Raw genomic sequence first — 24,765 nt, 5'->3', positions numbered from 1 at the left:
CAGGGCACCCTCCCTGTGTGTGTGTAAGTAAAAAATGGGTAAAAAACAGTCTAAATATTCCACCTCACCCCCTAAGGGTACCCCAGCATATTACGTGTACGTACATTATGGTCCGAAAACCTGCAAACATTTAGACAATTGAAATCTAAACACGCGTAAAAATTCATCTAAACAATGCCCATTAAAAGGTACCTTCAATTTAAATAAACTTACATACCTCAAAGAAATCCTAATTTCAAAAAAAGCCTCTAACACACAGCAAAAGCAGTTTATGTATTGGTAAAAAAAAAGCAACAAAGAGACTCCATGAGTCTCAAGTGCAAAGTCTAAAAAACTCCAAAAAAAAATTAAAAACTCAAGTACAGGGTTTAATACATAAATGTAACCTATTAAAATATTACTCAAAAAAATTATTTTTTAAGGTTCACAAAAATTCATATAAGCAAATAATTAAGTAAAAAACAAATAAATCAGTAAAAATAAAAATCCACAATATTACTGCAAATAAACCCCAAAAATTTATAATTAAAATAAATGAGTTCCATAGTAAAGTAAATATAATGGCTATTCCTAAAATTTGTACTATGCTACCTAAAAAAGGCCCTTATTGTTATTTGGTCACCCAATTAGTAAATAATCAAACAAATACCCAAAAAGTTTGTTCTGCCACTAAAATTTTTATTATATTAAAACCATTCCAGTAATTAATAATGTAACCTGTACCTTATTGCAATACACACCCTCTTATGCTATTAATATTAATGCCTCCCAAAAATATATAAAAATATACAACCAACAAATGTGGTATAACCCTACACCAAAAAAAAATGTAGCAAACTATCAATAAACTGTACTCAACACTACACTAAAAACTGTTAAGTTTACATTGCCCTTATCTAATTTCCAAATCACCTCTACATATCCAAATTGTTCACAAGGGGCTGCCATTAAATTAGCACAACAAAGGGCCTGGATTATTTCTTCTAGAAACAAATGGGACCTAACTAAATCTTTATAAAATGGGGCCAACAGTGCAGCAGCAGTTTAAAATATTTTTAAAAACCAAAAACATAATAAGCAATTGGGTCAACTACAAAAGGCTACTGGCCTTATTTCTAAAGCTCAGCTAACCCAAGTAAAGGCTAAAGTGGGTAAGTTACATATTCTTTCCGCCCTTAGGTCTATAACCCAAAAATTACTAAAAAAAATGGTATTAAATATCACTAAGGCTAAAAAGGCATTGCAGTAAAATCTAGCATGTTCAAAAATTCAAAATTTCCTAAATAACCAGCTAATGGCCATTCAAAGTAATTTTAAGCACCAGGCTTGGCCCACTGCCCTTACAAACAGGGCATCTAATACCATCTAATCTGTGGCCATAAAAACATACTTAAAAACTTTCTAAGTAAAAGTGTAAACATTCACAGTGCTCCTTCCAAGCATATAAACCGATTAAAAAAGTGTAGGCTCCCATGTACCAAATCCTGCCAGGTCCATAAAAAAAATGCTTATAAAATTGGGTAATTCATCAAAATATCTAAAAGGTTAAACCACCTAATTTGCCTAATCAATTTTTAGTTAGTGCTCCTAAAATTACAACTAATATTTAAATAAAATTAAAAAATCAATAAACATTTTGGCCATTAAAACCACCACAGCTTCAGTGTGTACAAAAACTAAAGCCAAAAAAAGTTGTCACTGTTTATAATAGCGTCTGCTAAAAAGGTAAAAAACAAAAAACTATCCTAACAAAACACCCACTTTTTCAAGCTAATAATAGCTGTGTGTATCTCAAAGCCACCACACTGCAAAATATACACATTAATCTTACCACTGCTGCAGGCAAAATATACACATTAATCTTACCACTTCTGCAGGCAATCATATCATTTACTGGCCTGCAAATAAAATGTTGCAAGTAGCTCTTAGGTTTCAGGTATCATTTAACTAAATTAAAGTAATGCCTAATCAATTTCAAAATTTGCTTTCATTATTACCAAAGGTTCAAAAAATCTCTAAATTACAAAAACAAATTCACATACTTCAAAATATATATCAAGCTAAAAAAAATGCCTTTCATACAGCTTATAAAATATCTACTTTGTGTACTAAGTATAATGTATTATGCTTTGTAACCAAAATTGTACAAAAACCTCATCGTATGCTTGCTCTAAGTATATTATTGCTTGCATTGCTGTTAGTCAGTTTAAAATTATGTTGTTGTTGTAAAAAATGTAGTAATAGTAATACCTTTCATGTCCATGCTAATCATGCATTATCATTTCATCCAATAAAAACCCCTATGGTTAAAACATCTAATGTAAAATCAAAAATCAATGGCTTAATGCAAATAAAAATTAAAAAATATCTGTTGTATTAAAAGTACAAAAGGGGGGAGTGTGGAAGAAGGGAAAGAATTAACAAAAGTTTGTAGGGGATCTTAATGCATGTCAGTTTGTTAACAAGAGTTAGGCCAGCTGTAACCCTAATAACGTAAGACTTGTAAAAGCAAGAATTGTGTAAGGCGAGCAGAAAAGAACTGTGAGAGAAGTTATTACGACCTTGCACTGATGATTAAATCTGTAGGCTGGCGCCCAGAAGCTAAAAAAAATAAGATAGCAGAATAGCCTATGCATTAACAAAATGCATCTGTTGCTCATCATGTCTGTAATATTGCTTGCTATTGTCTGTAACAAAGGTATAAATGCTTGCTGTAATTGTTTACCTGTAAAAAAAACCTGTCCGGAACTGGGGCAGCCCAGTGTCCTAGGGCACTCCCTCCCTCAATTAATATTGCTTGCAAAATAATAAAGTATTTAATTTTGCTGCAGCCAAACTAAAAGCAAAAACTAAGTTTTTCTCCAACAGTTTGTAACTGAACAAAATGTTATGGTTGTTTTTTCAGAAGTTTACAACTGAACACTGACTTAATAGAGCTTTGAAACTTTACTATGCAGAAGAATAAAGCTGCTTTTAACCATCTTAATTTAAATGAAACAGGCACAGAAACAGTTTCCTTACCATGTTAAATCTTTTTTTAAACTTTCCCTTTATTTTTTTTAGTTTGTTTAACAAAGTGCTTTACTGTATCTGCTTTTTGGGGTGGGGTTGGGGGTCTCTGCTGCTGCTGCTGCTTGATTGCCTACTTCTAGTTCCAAATTAACTGTGTGGTTGACTAGTCAGTTCGTAACACTGGTATTCGTAACTCTGAAGTTCTACTGTAATAAATGTTATTACTTTTCCATGATTTTCTGTGTCTTGTCCATAACTCAGCTGCAATTATTTGACAATTATCCTACGATTCAGATAGGGCCATAGTTACGGTGGAATTCCAGCTCTGCTACACTTAAGATTGAGAAGTTTTTTTCTGTATAAAGGACAATGTTTCTAAATATTCCAAAACTCTAAGATATATCGGAGTTGTCTTGAAATTTGCTGTGCCTTTTTGAAGATGCAGGGTATAGTTAGTGATGCAAATTTGGGATCATTTGTGCAAGAGGTTCCTGAGATGCAAGACGCAACAAAAACTGTGTGGTGTTTTTGTTCGTTTTGTTTGTTTTAAGTTCACAGATTCTCCAGACTTGCTTTGTGAATACCTGGCTTCTAAAATGCTAATTTAATGGGACAGGAACAGGAGGATGAGCTGGAAATGTCAGTGGTGTGTGTGTGTGTGTGTTTTGAGGAAAAGAGGGGGAGGAGAGAGACCAGTCTTCTTTCATATACTTAGTTACTGTAACCACCAGGTAATAGAACTGTCCAGTTATTTATAGACCATGTCTGAGACTTCTCTTATTGGCTCTGTTAGCAGTTAGACTCCAAAGGTTTTAAAGCAAGACCATTATCTGCATTTCAGTACAACAGAGCATACAGAGGTAGGGGGTACACTTAGGAATCACATAACAGGGTGGCCTACTGTAGAGAACAATCAAAGAAACTTGGGCTCTATTCTTGGCTCTGCCGCTGTGCTTCTGGGTAACTTTGGCCAAGTCACTTCACCTTTCTGTGCCTCAGTTTCTCCATCTCTATAAGGGGAAAGTTTCCCTTTTTGAGATCTACTGATGAGATTGCATAGTCAGAACTAGATATTATCATTACTTGGCCACAGGACCATCTGAACTGCACACCTGGATTATAATTATAACTGCAAAGATTACCACCAACTACTGCCAGTAACACTTCTTCGTTTTTTATTTGTTTGCTTATTTTTTTAAATAACCATACCTTGTTAATTCACCAGTATGGTTGCCTGGTGATAGCTCATTCCCTTCCAGAATATCAAATTCAGCAAGACTCAAAAGTTGTGAAAACCAGGGAATACAAAGTTAATGTATGCTCCCAGAGAACTTTAACTGTGCCTTCTTTTGATTAATGTCCTAGTATGTCTAACACATACTTGCTCTCTGCCTTTACTCTCACCTGAGCAGGAGCTCCTTGCACTCATACACTTAGCCTCGTCCCTGCAGACATACACATGTATTACATTTTAGAATTCCATCAATCCCTCTTACAACCCCTTCAGCCTTGTCGACACAATGCCATCAAACACTGAACTAGTATTGAACCTTCACTTAACTAAGACCACACTCATTTCCCATCTAACTATGGACAATCCTCATGGCAAGAAGACCACTATGCCCTGCTACTGACAGAGCCTACACACTGCAGCAATTAAATGAGGCATACTTCATCTCCCATGGTACACATGCTCTTATTTTCTTTGATCACACACAGGGGTAAGGGAGATGGGCACTCTCTCCTCCAGAGGGCCACAACCTCCCATCGCTTCAGGTTAGCTTTTAAGCTGCTCTATCTTATTCCTCCACTATTCAATGCAGCTACACCTACCTAACACAGTGAATGCAGCTGGATTGCATGCATATGATTCCCTGGGCTATTGCTAGTTCCAGGGGGGCACAGTTAAGGGTACCTGTGCATGTTCTGTAATTCTGTATTTCATGGTTTTCACAAGTTTATTTTACTGAACTCTGCAAAGAGCACAAGCTATCATCAGTCAACTTTAACTTGGCATTCACAAAGGTTTTTGCCATTTCATAAAAACTTGCTCAAATCTTGTGCACAGGTTACGCTTGAGTAGTTTTCGACAAGGTTTTAATGGTCATTTTCTATCCACCCCCCCGCATAATTCTTCAGTAAAAAACTTAACTCTGTTCTTTAGTGACACTGTGCCAAAACATATGATGATGATGATTAAAGCATTTTAGTGTTTGTGGACTCAAAATAGATGAAGTAGGTTTTTAAAGCCAAAGCAGATATCAACATTTTTTGATTCATGGTATTGCGATACATCAGAATTAAACCTTTGGCTGAAAGAAAAAAGACCATTAATCCTTGTAAAGGAAAAAAAATTAAATGTATCCTATGCATAGGATTTTATAGAGTTTTAAGTGTATATGGGAAGCTTGGAGAACCTGTGACGTGGTGGAGTTTTGGGTGCCCTAATTGCATTTTCATACATTAACATGTTTGGATTTCTTTTAAGTTTCCTGATTTTTGTAATGATTTGCTTTGTGATAATTACAACATCCTGTTTATGTAACATCACATAAATTATTAAGTCTCCAACCTTAACTCCATTTTAGCAATGTTTGACTGAGGCTATTAATAGTACTTTAAATAAAGTCTCAAACGTAAGCGTGGTATAAACAGAGATGTACCAATTTAACTAAACTTGTATGTTAAGCTAGTTCAGAATCTTGCATTGGCTTCTTTTGGTTTAGCTCCCATTGGTTCAGAGTTAAACTGCTGTAAGTCAGCGTCACCCTGGTAGGTGGATTTGCATTAGTTTAAAAGCTGTTTTAGTTAATCCTAGTGCAACTTCTATATGTAGAGAAGGCCACACGTTGATACAATTTTCAGTTGCATTGTAAATATAGTTAATTGCCTAGGAAGTACCACAAATAGGTTTTTCTACACTCTGACAAAAATAATGCCTATAATGTTTCATCAGTACAACAGGTGTAGTGCCGTTTCTGGTAGAAATAGCGGAAGCAATAGCATGGGTGGGTATCGTATACGTACCAACTCATTTTATAATCTTGCTCAGAGTATTGTTAAATACAACTGTGGTAAAAATGGCAGAGACCAATCTGTGCTACAGCTACTACCATTTACTCCTGGGGGGATTCTGAGTGACTGTGTGCCCGCAGAATATGCCCTCCTCCCTTGCAGAATTACTGTGTTTCTGTACAGAAAATGGCAGGGAACCAAAGGGAAGCCGCGTGGGTGGGGGGAAGGAGAAGGATGACTATGGGCAGTTTTTTTGGGGGGGGGGGATTGCTCCCTCTAACAGAGGTGAGGCATGGGGGGAGGGCACACAGGGTTATGTGCCACTGGCCTCCCACCCCCCATTTCTGCAAGTGCAGAGCTTCACAGCTGAGGGAGGCTGTGTCTGGGTTCTGCAGCTGAACACCACCTCCTGAGTCCTAGTGCCAGTCTTGCTCCTCTTCTGTGTGCTGGGAGCCTTCCTGTTTTCTGTGCAAAAGTGGGTGCCCGCAGTGGAGCTGGGTAAGGAGAAATGAGGGAAGAGGCAGAGGGGAAGGAAGTGGGGTGGAACAGGGCATGGAGAGGAGAATGTGGGAGTGAAGGAGGATGATGGAGAAAAGTGAATAGGGGAATGATGGGCCCTCCGAGCACCCCACACCAAGACCCCTATCCCACTGATCCCCAACCAGCTGCACCTGGACTCCCACTTCTCAAGCCCCACTTCCCCAGCACGTGGACCCCCTATTGAGCCCCCCAACTCATAGATCCCTTGCTGAGCCCGTCTTCCCACACCCAGATCCCCTCGCTAATCCCCAGCCGGTTCACCTGGATCCCCTGCAGAGTCCCACTGCTCCTGCACAGGGGCTCATTGGAGTTTCTGGGTGCATACAGATCTCCCACTGAGCCACCTGCACCAAGATTGCCCCACACAGAAACCTCTCTCTCCACACCTAGCTTCCTCCCACACCAAGCCCCTCCACACTTGGATCCCACCCATGCCTGGTGTAGAGGGGCAGGGCTCTGGCGTTTTTCTGGGGCAGGCCAAGCCCATTCACTGTGTCGGGATCAGGTGCCACATCACTGCCAAGTCCCTGTACCGGAGGAAAGCGGGGGCTTCAGGGTGATCACCCACATCAATGCAGCCAGTGGCCCGTGCTCCCCACTGCCATGATGGAGCCACATTTATTTGACAAAATTTGCAGAATTTTAAGTATTGTGCACATAATTTTTTGGCACATAATTTTTTGATGCAGAATTCCTTCAGTAGTAACCGTTGATGCCACTGATGGAGCTGCAACAGTGGTGGTTTCTGTGCACTTTGACTGGTGTAGACAAGACTTAGGCCTAAAAACTTCTACCTGACAACCAGAAGCAAGAGGGTAATTTGAAATTGGGATAGGGCAATGTTATATAACCCTTAAATTAAAACCTAATACTATATCTGAAAGACTAAAGGAATGAATACCTCTTTATTTTAATTATTTTGAGCATTTAACAGTGTTTTGTGTAGCCAGTCTGTTTGTTTTCCACACAGCAACAGTGATGAGAGACACTTGTAATACATTTTCGTATTTGTTAAAACCACAAATTGTTATCAGGAACTCAGTGACAAGTAGTACCTTGAACTACTACTTTGCAAGTGACTAGATTTTTCAAGTTCAGTGTTCTTTTAATAAGTAGCAGATATTTTTTGCCAGTTTATAATAATCTTTAAATCTATCTAGTCTAGGTTAGACAGCAGTGTTTGTACTCTGGGTTATAAAGAGAATAAAGACACACTTATATGTCCACAAAGTAAGAGAGACTGTATACTGATTGTGATAAAATTTTGGCTTAAAGTGTTAATAAATTTTTTTTTTTTTCTAGGGGAGTTACTACACTAATTACAGAAGCTCAGCCTGTTTCTGATGGTTTGAAAGAGTCAAACTTAATACAGAGAGGGCACAACCAGGATGCGATCGCTGAGTGTTCAAGTCTCAGTCAAGATACCTTGTTTGACATATTACCAATTGAACACTTGGAAGGTATTTAACTTTTAGAAATCCTTGCACTTAGTGGTCCAATGTACTTACATTTTTGTTATAGTGTATCTTATTTTGTTATAAAATAAATATAAGTATAAATAGGAAGAGCTCTTCTCTACTGGAAATTTTTACTTCAGTTTCCATTCTCTACGAATCAATTTGTCTTTGGTTTGAAACTTGTTATATTAAGTTTAAATCTGTGGTAAAAAAGCAAAGCAAGACTAGGGGGCCACTGACAAATCTAAGGTCTGATGTCTTACAAACGACGAACTGGAAACTAATCCTGAACACTACTGGAAAATTGTGCGTTTCAGTATTCCAGTGGTATACGTCACTTATTTATCAGGTGTGAAACCACAAAATCATATTTTTATTAGCGCTTTTCCTTTTTCCTCTTCCACTCTGATCTGAATTCAGTGACCATTACCTTCAGTTGCACTGACTTCTAGACCTTGCTTTATATTGTCTAAAAGCATTTAGTCTAGTTTTCAAATGATATGATACATTAATACCTAATTCCAGTGGTTTGGAATTCCAGCTGCTAAAATCATGCTGCAATGAAATAAGAACAGAGAGTTAAGGGGAAGCAAGATAGTAATAAGTAACCTGATCTTAAAAAAAAGTCAGTATTTTATTGAACTAGCTTTCTAATATTTGAGTGCAAATATTAGGAAACCCCAGGGACTCCATAAAATGCTCTATTTGTACTTTGGTTACATCCATTTTTCAAAACATAGTATAAAAGAAATTGGCACAAAAGTTGAAGCAAATGGTTTAAAATACAGACTTTTTTGAATTTATATAAACTCTTTTAGAGCTTGTTCTTGGGGACAGCAAGCAGGAAACTCCTGCAATTTCTTTAACCAGTCTGAATGTTTTACAACGTAACTAGAATATACACAGATATTGTTAGATTTTCAATAGGGCTGCCAAATGATTAAAAAATTGATTAATTGCATTGTAAACAATATTAATGTTTTAAATAAATAATATTTTATGCATCAATAGTGAGGTCTCTCTCCTATATTCCTGTTTCTCCAATAAATGGGAAATACTAACTAGTTAGAAAAGATATCAGACTAGAAAAGGTGCATCCACTTTACTGGCCTAATGAAATTAGAAAATAGTTCCTTTTGAACGTAAAACAGATATCTTGAAATTTCAACAGTAGCCTTGGACTAAAATACCCGTCCCTATTTTATAGGAAGAAGTAACCGTTGCAAAAATGCCAAGACAAACTTCAGTTGTGTTTTTGTTTTTGTTTTTTTGGAACTGGGAAGCTTGCAAAGTTAACTGTCCAGTATTCCAGAATTATATTAGGTGACACCAATGCCTTTCAGTAACATCTTGTGGTCCACTTGGCCTTGAAACAGTTCTGTAGACCAACAAGAATAAGTTCTAGATTAGTGAATTTTTCAAGACAGTAGTTCATGCCAAGTTGTTGTTGGTTCCTCCCCCCCCCCCTTGCATTGCACTGGTACCTAGAGATCCTCAAGGGGTTCAGAGCCCTAGTGTGCTAGGTACTGTACAAAGACAAAAAGAAAGGACCCTCTGCTCACAAAGAGCTTAAAATACAATAATTGAAACCATGTGTGGGTAATGTATGGAGGGAACACAAGGTAATTGTAAGTGATGAAAGAAACAGTGTGATGCAGTGGCTAGAACATAGTACAGAGGGCATGTCTATACTTACCTCCGGAGCGATCGATTCAGCAGGGTCAATTTATCACATCTAGCAAAGACGCGATAAATTGACCGCCAAGCGCTGTCCTGTCAACTCCGGTACTCCACTGGAGCGAGAAGCATAGGAGGAGTCAACAGGAGAGCGGCAGCAGTTGACCTACCGCAGTGAAGACACTGTGTTAAGTAGCTCTGAGTATGTCGATTTTCAGCTAAGCTATTTTCATACCAACTAATAACCTCCCCTACCCCCATATGTAGACCAGGCCTGAGACTCAAAAGACCTGTTATTTCAGTGTCTGCCACTGACTGTCTCTGATCTTCAACAAGTCACTTCAACCCTCTATTTCCCCTCCCATCCTATCTTGTCTAAGTAGATTCTAAGACCTTGGAGTAAACATTGTCTTGTTCAGTTTGTGCACTGCCAGTCACCATGAAGCCCCAATTTCTATTGGGGTATCTTGATATTAGTGTAATAAGAATAATCAGAAATACATAATCCCAGAAATGTGGATTTTGTCATAAGGTAACTTATTTTATGGTACCATAAAGTGTGCATAATACTTGACAAACTAAATAATAAGTCCTTGCCCCAAGAAGCTTAGTTTATTGTAGTTATAATTATTCCTTGTTCACAAGGGAAGTGTGAATATACAAATTTAGTATTGTAATATAGGAACAAATTCAAGGTGCTGTTAAATAACACTCTTTTTTGTTACAGATTTGTCCATTGGAATATGTTCATTACCACAAAGTAAAAAGGAAAACCAGGTAAATCTGTTCCACGTGCTGGGAAACTAAAGAACTCCTTTTTAAACAAGAAAAACTGTATTAACATAAATAAGGGGATACGTTTTCTGTAGAAAGAAACAAACCTTACTGGCTCAGTTTATCATCTTCTGTGTCCCTTAAATTTGTAACATCATCCACTTTGCAACATAATTTACAGTAATAAAGGCAGAAATAACTTGCTGCTGCTGTTTTGCAGCTTTGCCAAATAATGGCTTGATGGCTTTCCCTTTAACTTCAATACTTGACTTCTGGAAAAGGGATATTGATCTTGCAATGAGTCACCCAGATAATTTGAATTGTGCTATGTAGTTTAATCCCTCATTTTATAGGGGACTACTAATTGCCTTTAAACTCTTAAAAATTGATTCCTAATTCATAAGGCCTTACTTGAATCACATCCAAGAAGTTGATAGTCTTACAAGTGGAATTGGAATGAATCATCTGCTTGTTTATGGTGTTGGTATGATATATATGTGTATAAGTGCATGTAGGTCTCAAAGGTATGGAATTTTTAAAATACTTCATTTTTAGTTAACTAGATTCAGCTGAAACAAAATTTCAAAACTAAATTTTCAATAATTGTGTGACTTTCCATGCAACAATTTCAATTGGGTTGGTGTATGAGGCCCACAGGGGCTGGAGTTTTGCTTTAACAGGTCATGAGCCTTGCTCAAGCAAATCCTTCTGCATGCTTCAATGTAGGATATAGGAGTAATGGCTCTTTTCCACATGGAAAACTTCAAGTGCTTAGTTTTCCATCTAGAAATCTTTAAACATTTAATATAGTTAAGAGTCAGCCTTTTCCTCTCTACTTTCCAAGTTCCTGTCTTCCTTGTACCTGTCTTTTATTACTCTTTCTGGGAACGGCTGCAAGGAGAACACAAGGTGCATCACAACCAGAACTCATGGTGAGAGAATGCAAAGAGAGGGAAGAGTTGTGGTTAGATTACTGAAGAAAGTGACTAACACGTGAAGAAGCTGTTTAAACTACTGATTTATACAGTAGTTGAGAACACTTAAGCACTTATATGCTTTAATTTCATTCATAGATTGGTGCACCTGATCCTGGAGAAAAAATTTCACCTTCCACCAACTTAAGTGACCATTTCAGCACAAGTCTTTCAGGTTTCTTAGAAAATGAGAAACTGCTCTCTTTTGCAAGCCTAGAAGGAAACTCAACTGGTAAAGCATATTATAATTTAACTTGTAGCATCTTTTCATGTATATTGGTTCCAACAGATAACTTCTTTTTTAATGACATGAATCCACTCTTGCTACTAATCCTGCATGAGAGGTTCATAAATGTTGATGAGAATAAAGTACCTCTAAAATTTAAGGCTAGATTTTTTTTTTTTGAACTTATGCTTAAAACGAGTAAGTAAACTTCTACAATTAAAGGTACCTACAATTGAAGGCATCCTGTGGTTGTTACAATATTGGTGCATAGAGAATTCATTGCGGAACTTGGTATTAATTGACATGATTTTAGCTAGCTAGAAATTAAAAGGTGAACTGTGCTCTGTTGGTGCTGTGAATCAAAAGTTTAAGGAGAAGAGCAGTCAATTTACATAGAGACTAGCAACTCTGGGTAGTGAATACAACTCTAATTAGTTGTCTGTTGTGACAGAACAACCGAGTCCTAGACTTAGAAGTGCACACTTGAAACCTTCTCATTCTTTATTTCTGTTTGCAAGACTTTTAACCTTACTTGTATATTGCATACAAAAAAAGTTAAAAGAAACTTATTAAATTGCAGTGTCAAGAGACTGAAATTTGCCAAAGTTCAGTCAACCTTAATTCTGTCTCCTAGAGCACGTGCGTTATGATAGTATGCAATTAAAGACTTTCTTGATCTCAGCATCTCCCACAGTTCTTGCGGTGTGGGTCGCTCTCCTCTCTTTCTGAAGTTCATGGAGGCAAATCAGAGTTTGGGAGTCTCATAGTCTGGTCACAGCTCCTGCTTTCTTCCAATGTCTCTGTGGCAGTGTGTGGATGGTGATTTTTACAGCTTTCATCTTCACATCTGCTTAAGGTTTTTCTGGTCAAAATTTAGGTAGTAGTAAGCAGTGACTTCCCTTCTCCCAATGTGCCAGTTTTTTAGCTGGATGTTGGAACTCACCCCCAGAACCTCAGCTGCAGTGCCTCCCTGCTGTCTCCTCCGCACTTCCAGGTATGGCACAGCACCCTAAAAAGTACTAAGTGAAATCCAAACAGTGCTCCATTTGTGAGACTGCCCTCCCAGACTTGGCAGATGGTGAGTTGTGCCCAGCCTGCACCCAGCCTTCTGTGCCTGGCTCTGTTAGGTCCCTTGGCTATTATTCAGACTGGCACATGGGATCCTATATGCGCAGAAGCAGCCACAGAGCCAACACAGGAAAAATGGACCAGAAGTCTAGAGCCTCTCCCTGCTCTGGCCAAGGATGAGGAGGACCCTGGTCAGCCAACTCAAGGCGAAAATTCCAAGGGGCCCCTGGAGAACACAATGGCAGACTTGAGGGGTCACAATCCTCCTCCTCCTCCTCCTCCCCTTTCCCCGCTCCCCTCCGTCCTAAAATGGCTCCTGAGCGCTTTTGGAAAAGCAGGGTTTATCAGCACTCCCCTCCTTCCCAATTTGGCCAGGAGGGTTCTGGAAGTGTTTCCCTCCCTCCCTAGGAAATTAGTCCTAGCAGGTGATGACTCACTAGAGATCCTGCAAGAGGACTTCAGGCCCTTAGCAAGGCTAGCTGCAAAAGGCTGCAAAGGAGCTCGTACACTCTCTAAGCAAGCTAAAAAATCAAAGGGGAAAAGCATAAAAGATCTAGGAGGAATGAGTCGTCTTCCTCTTCTCCCTCCTCTATAGAGGATGATGAATTCTTGGGCTGGGACTCTGATCAGGACCAGGGAAAGACTCAGCAAAGGTTATGTGCAACAAGGTTGTGTGCACTATTGAGATTGAATCTGAGCAAAATCCTGAGAATAAACCTCTGAGCAAATTTTTCCTCTCAAAATCCTACTTTGAGGACATGATTCTCCTGTACTCCTCCATCAAAATAGTAACCAGGATGAATGGGGTAAGCCGGATAAGGGCAAGTACATGAACAAAAATGAACGTTTGGTTTCTGAATCCTGTAGCACCTAAGTCCCAATTACTGAGATATGAAGATTGCTGCTACTGTAGCTTCCCTTAACAAAGATATGATTATCCCCTCAGAAGAGGAATTGCTGCATAAGAATCCCATGGATAGAAAAATGGGGGCCACTCTCAAAAAAGACTCTGAGACCTCCTCACTCAGGACATACCTAGCAGTTGCTTGCTTTGCTAGGGCATCTCTCTCTTAGTTCTCTGAGCCCTCAAGGATAGACATCACCCTGATTTTGGCTCTACATTAAAGAAAGTTTCCCTGGCAACAGCATTAGTTGCTCATTCCAAGAGTGACTATATTTCCCAAAGGGAAAATGAGACCCAGTTCAGGGCTCCCCTAACCCCTTCCTCCCTGTGCACAGCCGGCCCGAGCTGCTCCTTCAAACATTCCTCTGTGCCACCCCTGAGGCACGCCCCACTTTTTGCCAAATCTGGGATTTTCAAGAGCAAATAGGACAAATGCCCAGTTTTGCCAAAAAATTGGGATGTCTAGGACTGTCCCAGCCAAAACAGGATGTATGATCACCCTACTCATGTCTCAATGAATGTGATGAGATTCTCAGTCAAAGCTGTGTCCTCCAGCTCAGTAACCAGGCACCACCAATAGCTTCGCCCTGGAAGGTGGATGGCCATTCAAAGCAGGTGCTGTGCTTGCCAGATTTACGAAAGCCATGCTTTTCGGTGAGAAGCTAGACAAGATAGTGGTGGACATTGCTATAAAATCTAAATCTAAATGCTATTTTTTGACAGGATGCTCAAGGATGTTGTACTGGTTTCCGGATCCTGTTTCTTCTTTGTCTACGGACTGCTTGTCCCACTTCAGCTGGGTCTGGACCCGTATCACTACAGACGGTTGTGTACTGAACACAGTGGAAGTGAGATCTCCCTCCAGTTCAGTTCTACTCCTCCATCACACCCTCTCTCTCTGTCCCTCCTTAGAGACCCCTCTCATGAGCAACTTCTGGCCTAGGAAGTTTAGTCATTCCTTTGAGTGGGAGTCGTGGAAGAGGTTCCATAGGATCTAAGGGACAAAGGATTTTACTCCCATTATTTCCTAATTCCAAAAGTCAAGAGTGGTCTCAGATCTATTCTAGACCTGTGCCAGCTCATCAGTTACCTTAGGAAGCTGAAGTTCCTTTTGGTCTCCTTGGCTTCCATTATCCCCTCCCTGGATCCAGGGGACTGGTACACCACCCTCGATTAGAGACACGTCTACTTTCACATATTGATCTTCCAAGGACACAAAAGGTTCCTCAGGTTTATCATGAACCCCACACCCTACCAATTTGCAGTCTTCTGTTTGTCCTGTCAGCATCCCAGTGAGTGTTTCCAAAATGCATGGCTGTAGTTGCAGCCTAACCGAAGGGACAAGGGGTGCAAATCTACCCATATCTGGATGACTGGCTGGTCAGGGATCAGGTGGAGTCCAGCATCCACCTTATCCCGTCAACTGTCAAGGCTCTAGGCCTGCTAATAAACATTCTGAAATCCACCCTCACTCCAGTGCAGAGGATAGAGTTTATTGGAGTAGTGCTCGACTCTACCCAGGCCACAGCCTTCCTCCTAGAAGCTATATTTCAGACAATCAAGTCCCTGATTCTGCGTCTCAAGGACCACCTGATTACAACAGCCTGGAGTGGTTTGAGGCTTTTGGGCCACATGACTGCATGTATGTACATGGTGCAGTACATAAGACTATGCCTCAGGTTCCTGCAGGCATGGCTGACTTCATTGTACTTGTCAAACCACCACCATCTGGACTTGGTTATCATAGTACTTCCACCAGTTTTTCTCCTCCCTCAACTGGTGGCTGGATCTGCTGGTGGTTGGCATAGGTGTTCTGACAGATGGGTTTTGGAAATGATCTCTCATGGATATTCGATTCACTTCACCTTCCTTCTCCCCACCTCTGTCTTGTCAGAAGGGTCCCTGAAGAGGGAGACTATTGAGAGATCACCTAAGAGCCATGGAACCCATCCCACTACATCTCGAAGGCCAAGTGTTTGTTTTACTCTAGATATTTTCTGTTCCCCAAGAAAAAGGGACGATGTAGATCCATACTGGATCTCAGAGCACTGAACAAACACATAAAGGCTCAAAAATGCAAGACGGTCACACTAGCTGCAATTATTTCATCACTGCAACGGGGAGATTGATTCTTGACCTCCAGGATGCATGGTTCCACATATCAATCCTGCCATCTCACAGATGTTTCTCCAATATACTCTGGGTCAGGACCATTGGCAGTACAGAGTACTCCCTTTTGGCCTCTCACCGGCTTCCAAAGTATTCAACAAGGTCCTCTCCATAGTGGCGGCCCACCTATGTACCCAGGGGATCATGATCTAGCCATATTTGGATGACTGTCTTCTCAGGGCCCACTCCTTCGAAGAAGCCCTGTGGCCACCTCCAGAATTATGGATGTATTCACAAAACTGGGCATACTAATTAACATCCAAAAATCAACCCTAGCTCTGGTACAATGCTTTGAATATATAGGTGCAAACAAGAGCTCTCCTTCCACAGCACAGATTTCACAGCCTGTCTGTGCTTATAGAGACAGTGGAAACCAGGCCTGAAATGTCAGCCAGACATTGTCTCCAGCTTCTGGGACACATGGCAGCAGGCACGTTGGTAATATCTCATGCCAGACTTCATGTAAGGGGCCTGCAGATGTGGTTCAGCTTGGTTCACAGGCCAATGGCAGGTTAGACAAACCTCTCTCGATGCCTTCCTGGACCAAACACTCCTTAGACTGGTGAAAAGACCCAACAAACGTTTGCACAGGTGTCCCGTTCACACAGCCACCACATCAGTACTTCTCACTATGGATCCATCCCTCAGAGGTTGAAGTGCCTATCTCAACCATCTCATGACTCAGGGCAAATGGTTGCCTGTGGAGGATACTCGCTACATCAACCTCCTTGAACTCAAAGTGGTCATGAATACTTGCACTCACTCTCTTCCACTGATCAGAGGTACACACACACAAATCATGACAGACAACCATTGTGTGCATGTACTACATAAATTATTGGGGGCGCCAGGTCATCTGCCCTCTGCGCAGGAGCGCTGAAGCTCTGGAACAGGTGCATTTCCCACAATTTTCTAATATCAGTGACCTATCTACCAGGAGTGCAGAACACAAAAATGGACCGTCTGAGTCGCAAGTTCTCACATGACCACAAGTGGGACCCAGCAGTACTTGACAACCTATTTTGTCAATGGGGGATACAGACAATAGGCCACTTTTCTGAACAAGAAATGCGTATGCTATTCCAGGGCAGGCCCTCGACAGCACTCATTTGGGATGCTCTCCTCCTTCCATGGAACAAGGGCCTTCTACATGCCTTTCTCCCGTTCCCTCTGCTGTTGAAGGTCCTGTTAAAAATAGAAAAATTAAATGTCATATTGATTGCTCCTACCTGGCCAAGACAGATGTACCTGTACCTGGTGGTGTTCATGGATCTCTCTTCAACCCACTCCTTACCTCCTCTCACAGAACAAAGGACACACTCTCCATCGCAACCTAAGGATACTCTGGCTCAAGGCGTGGTTACTTCATGATTCCAACACACAGAGAGCTCCAACTCTGTAGAGGTACAAGAAGTGTTACTGCACAGTAGGAAATCAGCTACCTGTCAAATTTACCCACAAAAGTGGACCAGGTTTCAAGTTTGATGAAATTCCAGGCACATTACCTTGGCATCTTCTACTCCCCCATGGTTTTAGATGACGACAATCCTGATTTCTTGAGTCAGTTTATCTGTCATTTCACTCAATGTACACCTGGCAGCCATCAACAAATAAAGGGATACTCAGTTTTCTCACACTCAACTACAAAGAGGTTGCTCAAGAGCATAGCAAACCTCTTTACTGAGCCCAGACATCCAATCCCATGTGGCAGTAGGAACTTAATTTTAAAGAGCCTGACTAGACCACCCTTTGAACCTATGACCACTTGTTCGTTCATTCACACACCTGTCAATGAAAACGGCATTTCTGGTCGCCATCACCTTGGCGAGGAGAATAGGGGAAATAGTGACATTTATTGTGCACCCCAGTTTTACAGCTTTCTTTAACGACAAGGTTACTCTTGGGCCACACCCAGAGTTCATACACTAGATGACCTCATCTTTTCACATGAACCAACCAGTTCACCTCCTGACCTTTTATCTAAACTTTACCATGATAACAGAGGCCATACTACACATGCTAGGTGTTAGGAGACCCCTGGCCTTCTACCTGGATAGGACAAAGGCTTTTAGGAAATCTCCTCCTAAGCTCTTCCTTTCCACTGCAGATCAGTCTAAAGGTGTGGCAGTATCAGCCAAAGGCTCTCCAAATGGGTCTCTTACTGTATCAAACGCTGCTATCAGGTTCACAATGTAATAGCTCCATCTGGAACTGCCCACACTGCACAAGGTTTGTTGCCTCCTCGGTTGCCTTCCTCAAGAATGTTGCAACTTGGAAGTCTGCAGAGCAGCCACTTGGGTATCCATGCATACTTTTGCAGAACACAATGCAATTACTGGGATCTCTGCTTCTGACACTAGCTTTAGTTGTGCAGTATTATCCATTAAAAAGCTTAACGCTGAAGCCCCAACCTTCTATCTGGGTACTGCTCAGGAGTCACCCACACTGGAGCACCCACAGGGATGCTACTCGAGAAGAGGAAGTTACTCACCTTGTGCAGTAACAATGGTTCTTCAAGATGTGCCCCATATCGGTGCTCCACAACCTGCCCTCCTCCTCTCTGCTTTGGAGTTCTTGATAAGGACTTTGTGGTAGAGAAGGAACTGAGGGTAGCTCGCCTGCACAGCACTAATTAGCCTTGAGGCAGAACATAAGGTGGGGGAATGCATGCTCAGGCTGAATGGACACTGCTACCAAAGATCTCCGATCAGAAGCACATGAACGCAGATACACCTATAGTAAAACACTGATAGGGGGACACATCTTGAAGAACCATTGTTCTGCGCAAGGTGAGTAACTTCATCTTCTCATTTGGTGCACAGGATGTATTATATTTAGGGAATGATGCAGTTACCAGGTATTTTTTATCTTCATTCAAAATGTGGCCCGATCTCTTACTGTATTTTATAAAAATACTAAGTGTTGTAGCACAATATTACTGAAAAGTTGTTTACCTTCTCTTTTTTGCCGTATAATTATACATCATTTGGAATATAAATATTGTGTTTACATTTCAGTGTATAGTGTAGAGAGCAGTATAAACAAGTCATTGCCTGTATGAAATTTTAGTTTGTACTGACTTCATTAGTGTTTTTTACGTAGCCTGTTGTAAAACTGGGCAAATATCTAGACTGCAGTTAAACAACTCCTTAGCGTGAGTCTCACTATCCTGAGTCAACAGGCACAGACCAGCATGGGTGTCTGAGAGTAGACAGATGCATAGTGGTAGCTACCACTTCAGTTAAATATGTACTGAAATAGTGGTGGGTGTTTCTAAAAGCACTATCAAATTCATCTTCAGCATGGTTACAAAAATGTAACTAAAAGTGTAAGTAAACGTTTCAACTGACGTGAATGGAAAAAATATTTGGGCTTTTTGGTTTGAGAGCATTCAAAATTTCAATTTTCCATCCTGATTCAGGAATAGGAAGAATTTCCAAAATTTTTATGGGATGGGAAAAGAATTTATCTTAGATTGACTGACAGATTGCATACCTGTTGATCAACTTAATAACTAGGTTTCAATTTTAACCATTTTTATTTTAAAAGGGCTTTGTACTATAATTAGCTTTACGTTCAAAATGCTTGATGCATCCGATAAAGTGGGTATTCACCCACGAAAGCTCATGCTTCTATATGTCTGTTAGTCTACAAGGTGCCACAGGACTCTTTGCTGCTTTTACAGATCCAGACTAACACGACTACCCTTCTGATATTCAAAATACTGTAAAAGTTTAATTCATTTTGTTTAGAAAATGTCAAATGTTTAGAAAATGTCAAAACAACTTGTTTAACGTCTTTTTTCAAATTTGAGTTGAGAAACTGATGAAAACCAATCCCTTCCTGCAAAATTTTTGTTTTGAGTAATTGGCATTTTTCAATAAAAAGACATTTTATATTAAAAAAAAAATCCCTATTAGCTGTACTTTGCAGATCCAGGTCCAATTGCTTGCTTTACCACAGTTTTCTTGTGTAACATTGGGTATGTCATAGTTTCTTTGTCTCAGTTCTCTGTTGATAGCCTGGGGACAATAATATTTCCCTGCCTCATAAGGGTGTTGCGATGTTCAGTACATTGAATATTGTGATGTGCACTGATGCTATGGTAATAGGGGTCATTTTTATCCATATATATATATATATATATATACATACATCTCTAGCAATACATACTTTTAATTCATTTCTGTATATCAGTAGATGACAATATTGATGATGAAGAGTTCTATGACAACCAACTGGAAGCCTATTTCAAACAGCTGGTGTCACCAGAAGTGCCAAGAGGTGATTGTGAAAGACAGGAACTTTCAGAATGTAGTACAGCATTGAAGCTGCCTGAAAATGGATTAAAACAGGTAGGTCTAAAAATAATGGGTTCAGGCCAACAGCTTAATGGGACTAAATCAGGGGGCCCAGATAATCTTCACCCAAGAATATTAAAGGAACTGGCACATGAAACTGGAGGCCCATTAGCAAGAATTTTTTAATGAATCTGTAAACTCAGGGGTTGTACCATATGACTGGAGAATTGCTAACATAGTTGCTGTTTTTAAGAAAGGGGGGAAAAATGATCTGGGTAACTACAGGCCTGTCAGTTTAACATCTGTAGTATGCAAGGTCTTGGAAAAAAATTTGAATGAGAAAGTTGTTAAGGACGTTGAGGTCAATGGTAATTGGGACAAAATACAACATGGTTTTACAAAAGGTAGCTCATGCCAAACCAACCTGATCTCCTTCTTTGAGAAGGTAACAGATTTTTTTAGATAAAGGAAACACAGTGGATCTAGTTTACCTCAATTTCAGTAAGGTATTTGATATGGTTCCACATGGGGAATTATTAGTTTAATTGGAAAAGACGGGGGGTCAATATGAAAATTGAAAGGAGGATAAGAAACTGGTTAAAGGGGAGATTACAGTGGGTCAGGCTAGAAGGAGGTTACTAATGCAGTTCCTCAGAGATGGCTTTTGGGACCAATCTTTTTCTTTTTATTACTGACCTTGGCACAAAAAGTGGGAGTGTGCTAATAAAGCTTGCGGATGACGCAAAGCTGGGAGATACTGCTAACACAAAGAAGCACTGGGATATCATACAGGAAGATCTGGATGACCTTGTAAATTGGAGTAATAGTAATAGGATGAAATTTAATAGTGAAAAGTGCAAGGTCATGCATTTAGGGATTAATAACAAGAATTTTTGTTATAAACTGGGGACTCATCAACTAGATGTAACAAAGGAGGAGAAGGAGCTCAGAGTATTGGTTGACCACAGGGTAACTGTGAGCCGCCAATGGGATAGGGCTGTGAAAAAAGCTAATACAGTCTTGGGATGCGTTAGGCGAGGTATTTCCAGTAAAAAATAAGGAGGTGTTAGTACTGTTATACAAGGTACTGGTGAGACCTCATCTGGAATATTGTGTGCAGTTCTGGTCTCCCATGTTTAAGAAGGATGAATTCAAACTGGAACAGATACATAGAAGGGCTACTAGGATGATCCGAGGAATGGAAAACCTGTCTTATGAAAGGAGACTCAAAGAGCTTGGCTTGTTTAGCCTAAGCAAAAGAAGGCTGAGGGGAGATATGATTGCTCTCTCTAAATATATCAGAGGGATAAATATTAGGGAGGGAGAGGAATTATTTAAGCCTAGTACCAATGTGGACACAAGAACAAATGGCTATAAACTGGCCATCAGGAAGTTTAGACTTGAAATGGGATGAAAGTTTCTAACCATCAGAGGAGTGAAGTTCTGGAGCAGCTTTCCAAGGGGAGCAGTGGAAGCATATCTGGCTTCAAGACTAAGCTTGATAAGTTTATGGAAGGGATGGTATGATGGGATAGCCTAATTTTAGCAATTAATTGTTCTTTGACTATTAGTGGTAAATATGCTCGATGGGATGTTAGATGGGGTGGCATCCTTCCTCTGGAACTGTACCTATTACACATAAACTGCTTGCCTTTGTGACCTTAGTTTTGAATTTAACAGCCCCTACAAGGTCTTAGTAGTGGTTAAGCCTATTTCCTATTCTTTTCATTTTCACCTTGGACAAAGTCTCTCATTCCATTTTTCCACTTGATCTGTAAAAGTGGTAAACATCATTTACCTTGACTTGATATTTAAAGGTCTTTTGAAATAACTTAAGGAATTTTTCGTATTCTAAAGGGCTTTGAAATTTTTTTTTTTCAGTATATTGGGGGCCATGAGAATGTCATTACAGTCTCCAAGTGCACATGCTCATGTTTAAGACAGTATTTTGGTGGTCTGTACTCTCAGAAGGAGAAATCCCTTCTTGGGGGAATTAAAGGCTGCTCCAGGGACCACATCTGGGAATGGTGTGCACATTACCTTACAGTAACTACAGAGCAGTGAGGTGGCCCTATTTCACATGTTTCATTATATTGAATGTTGCTGCACTTGCTGATTCAGCATTTAGAATTACATTAATGTTAAATAGTTTTTAGGGTTCTATGTGGATGGAATGGGAGTATTATTTGAAGAAACTTAATTAACAGACAAGCAAAAACCTTCCTGATCTATCACTGCGTTTCTAAAGTTTAAGGAAATGCATGGTGTGTGGTTTGTTTGTTTTTTTGCACAGTATTTTCATAATATTTACTATGTTAATCTGCAAGACCCTTGGCTAAAATATCTTGTAATATTTGTCTGCAGAAACTATTGTAGCTGTAACATCAGATTAACATCAGGATTATAACATGAAAGTGAACAGTGTACTTCTGGTCAAAGGAGGTACTTTGCTTCACACAATTCAATATTATGGAGGCAGTGACTGTTTAAGAATAATCAAATGTTGTTACTGTAGCTGAATTGTAAATGTTAATGCATTAGGAGAATTTCCAAATGCCTCATATTCACCAAGTTGCCACAGGAATGGATTCTGCAACTGCTAGTTATGAAGATTCACATGAATTGGAGAAAGCTGGACATAATATACAAACAGAACCATTCTTCTTGCCAAAAATGGTAAGACAACTGGTACGTAGGACTATTTGACGACTAAATCTTATTAAACTGTCGTCTTCATTATCTAAATAATCTCCCTTGGAACAGAAGCATGAAAGTAAGTTTGAAAGCTGGTAAGTGACTAAGCTAACAGGGACAGTACTTTTCCTCATCAGAAAGTTTATTAAAATTGAATAACTCTTAATCTGAAATCTTTGCACTACAAGTGTTGTTTTGTAAATGGTTTACTGTTAACTTGAACAACTCTGTAGATGTAGCTATTGTAGCTCTGCACCTATTTCTTCAACAGATACGCGAAACTGACAAGCCAAGTTTTAGACCTGGACTAGAAGGCAATAGTTCTGATGAGACTTCTGTTGGAACAGTAGCCAATAATTCCAAAATAGAATACAGTCAGTCTGCAGAGCATCAGGTTATTGGTCTATCAGTAACAGGTATGTGTGTTTGGCAGTTGTGTACTTTCTTTTGGTAAATTTAGAGCTTCTGTTCATAAATTGCTAATGCGCACTACTTGAAAACTTTATCACAGAGAAGACACTAAAATGTAGTTGAGATTACACTTCCTTTTCAGCCCCCTTAAAAAAATGGCCTGGCAACTTTCCCACTGAAAATGAATACAGAAAATTAGTGTGACTATCTAAATAAAAATAAAAATGGATTGATGTCGGTGTTACTCCAAGTCTCTTGTAATTTAGAATCTTCCCAGAATGATATTTTTACTAATTTAAAATGATAAACAATTATGGTTCCCGAACTTCCCTGGTGACTCGTTACTCAACTGTGTCCATCCACTTTTTGAGGCTGGGGAAAACAAAGCCCACAATGAGTAAACTTAGCAAACAGGGACTGTGCTAGAGCAATCTTAAAGGTTGTTCATCCAAGAAGTCAAGATTTATAGAAGGTTTTGGAATTCAGTTGGTGTTTGGGTGTTCTTGCTGGGAAGGAGGTAGGGGTAAAAAAGTACAAAATGTACATATTTTCTTAAGGTTAGCTTTCAGTATTTCCGTTCCTATCCCTCATCTTAATCTTGTCTGGCAAAGTTGTTAGTTAGCAGTTTAAGAACATTCAGATTCTGAATCTGAGGAACTATATCCCTTCTATACTCTTGTTTTAGGGCCTGATTCAAAACACTCCTGTTGACTTAATAGGCTTTGGATCAGAACAGAGTCCATTCATAGGTGGAGCAGCCATTTCTGCTGAGCTAATCCACTAAATGATTTTGAATGCCTGGTAAGTGAAGGACTACTTGGCTGATCTGATGAAGGATACAGTTTTCTTCTGGCCAAAGATGTCAGGTTTGATGCTGCTGTCAAGAGCGTGGACTGATTTTTGGGGGGGATCATTTCCCTTTCTCCATCCTTTTGGCATTTCCTTTCTTTTTTTGTGGCTGCACAGACTGCAGTTACGATTGACCAATGGGTCTTGGAAGTTACCTAGAAGGGACATGCAAGTCAACTCCTCTGCCATCTTCTGTCTCTCTTCAGGGACCCCTCTCAGAATTGCCTATTGCATTCAGAGAGACTCTTCTTCTGTTGGATACAGTGGAGATGATGCCTCGAGTTCTGCAGCAAGGGATTCTGTTCTCTTTACTTCCTCTTTCAGAAGAAGAAAAGAGGATGTGATCCTTTTCATTTGTCACTTCAGGTGTCAAATGCTCGTCCTTTTGTCTGTAATCCCCGCTTTAGATCCCATGAATTATTTCATGAGTCAGTTTATAGATGCTTCCATGTGTGCATTTGTTCAGCTAACAAGTGTCTGTGCTTCATGGTCAATGACCTTCACTCTCAGTTCAGAATCTGACCATTTGGACTGTCAACAGCTGCAAGGGTTTTTACCAAATTTCTTTTTTCGTGGTAGCTTCTCACCTGAGGAGACAAGGGCTTTACTTGTACCCGTATCTTGATAACAGGTTGATTCGGGGGTCACTGATCACAGCAGGTCATGGAGGTTCCGATAATTTTCCATCTATGCT

The 24,765-nt window shown here is 39.9% G+C and overlaps 1 protein-coding gene and 1 long non-coding RNA gene across 10 annotated transcripts in view; one reads left to right on the top strand and one right to left on the bottom strand.

Moving 5' to 3' along the window:
- CEP192 (centrosomal protein 192) overlaps nucleotides 1-24,765 on the top strand; it is a 191,550-nt gene that overhangs the window by 17,660 nt on the left and 149,125 nt on the right. For 5 of the 9 annotated variants that reach the window (XM_030552694.1, XM_030552699.1, XM_030552701.1 and 2 more), the window contains exons 5-10: nucleotides 7,870-8,027; nucleotides 10,429-10,478; nucleotides 11,549-11,681; nucleotides 20,014-20,171; nucleotides 22,659-22,805; nucleotides 23,083-23,227. In XM_030552694.1, coding sequence (XP_030408554.1) covers nucleotides 7,870-8,027; nucleotides 10,429-10,478; nucleotides 11,549-11,681; nucleotides 20,014-20,171; nucleotides 22,659-22,805; nucleotides 23,083-23,227 — 791 coding nt within the window. The remainder of the gene's footprint in view (nucleotides 1-7,869; nucleotides 8,028-10,428; nucleotides 10,479-11,548; nucleotides 11,682-20,013; nucleotides 20,172-22,658; nucleotides 22,806-23,082; nucleotides 23,228-24,765) is intronic. The other 4 variants (XM_030552698.1, XM_030552696.1, XM_030552697.1 and 1 more) reach the window with 4 other exon arrangements.
- On the bottom strand, nucleotides 5,068-7,288 carry LOC115646643. Its single transcript, XR_003999088.1, has 3 exons — nucleotides 7,275-7,288; nucleotides 6,852-6,853; nucleotides 5,068-5,145 (listed from the first exon to the last, which is right to left on the bottom strand). It is a non-coding gene; the product is annotated as an uncharacterized LOC115646643 (long non-coding RNA).

Source organism: Gopherus evgoodei, chromosome 2 (genome assembly GCF_007399415.2).
Source record: "Gopherus evgoodei ecotype Sinaloan lineage chromosome 2, rGopEvg1_v1.p, whole genome shotgun sequence".
In the NCBI taxonomy this organism is placed as follows: domain Eukaryota; kingdom Metazoa; phylum Chordata; order Testudines; family Testudinidae; genus Gopherus; species Gopherus evgoodei.
This window is presented reverse-complemented; position numbering and strand designations above follow the sequence as displayed.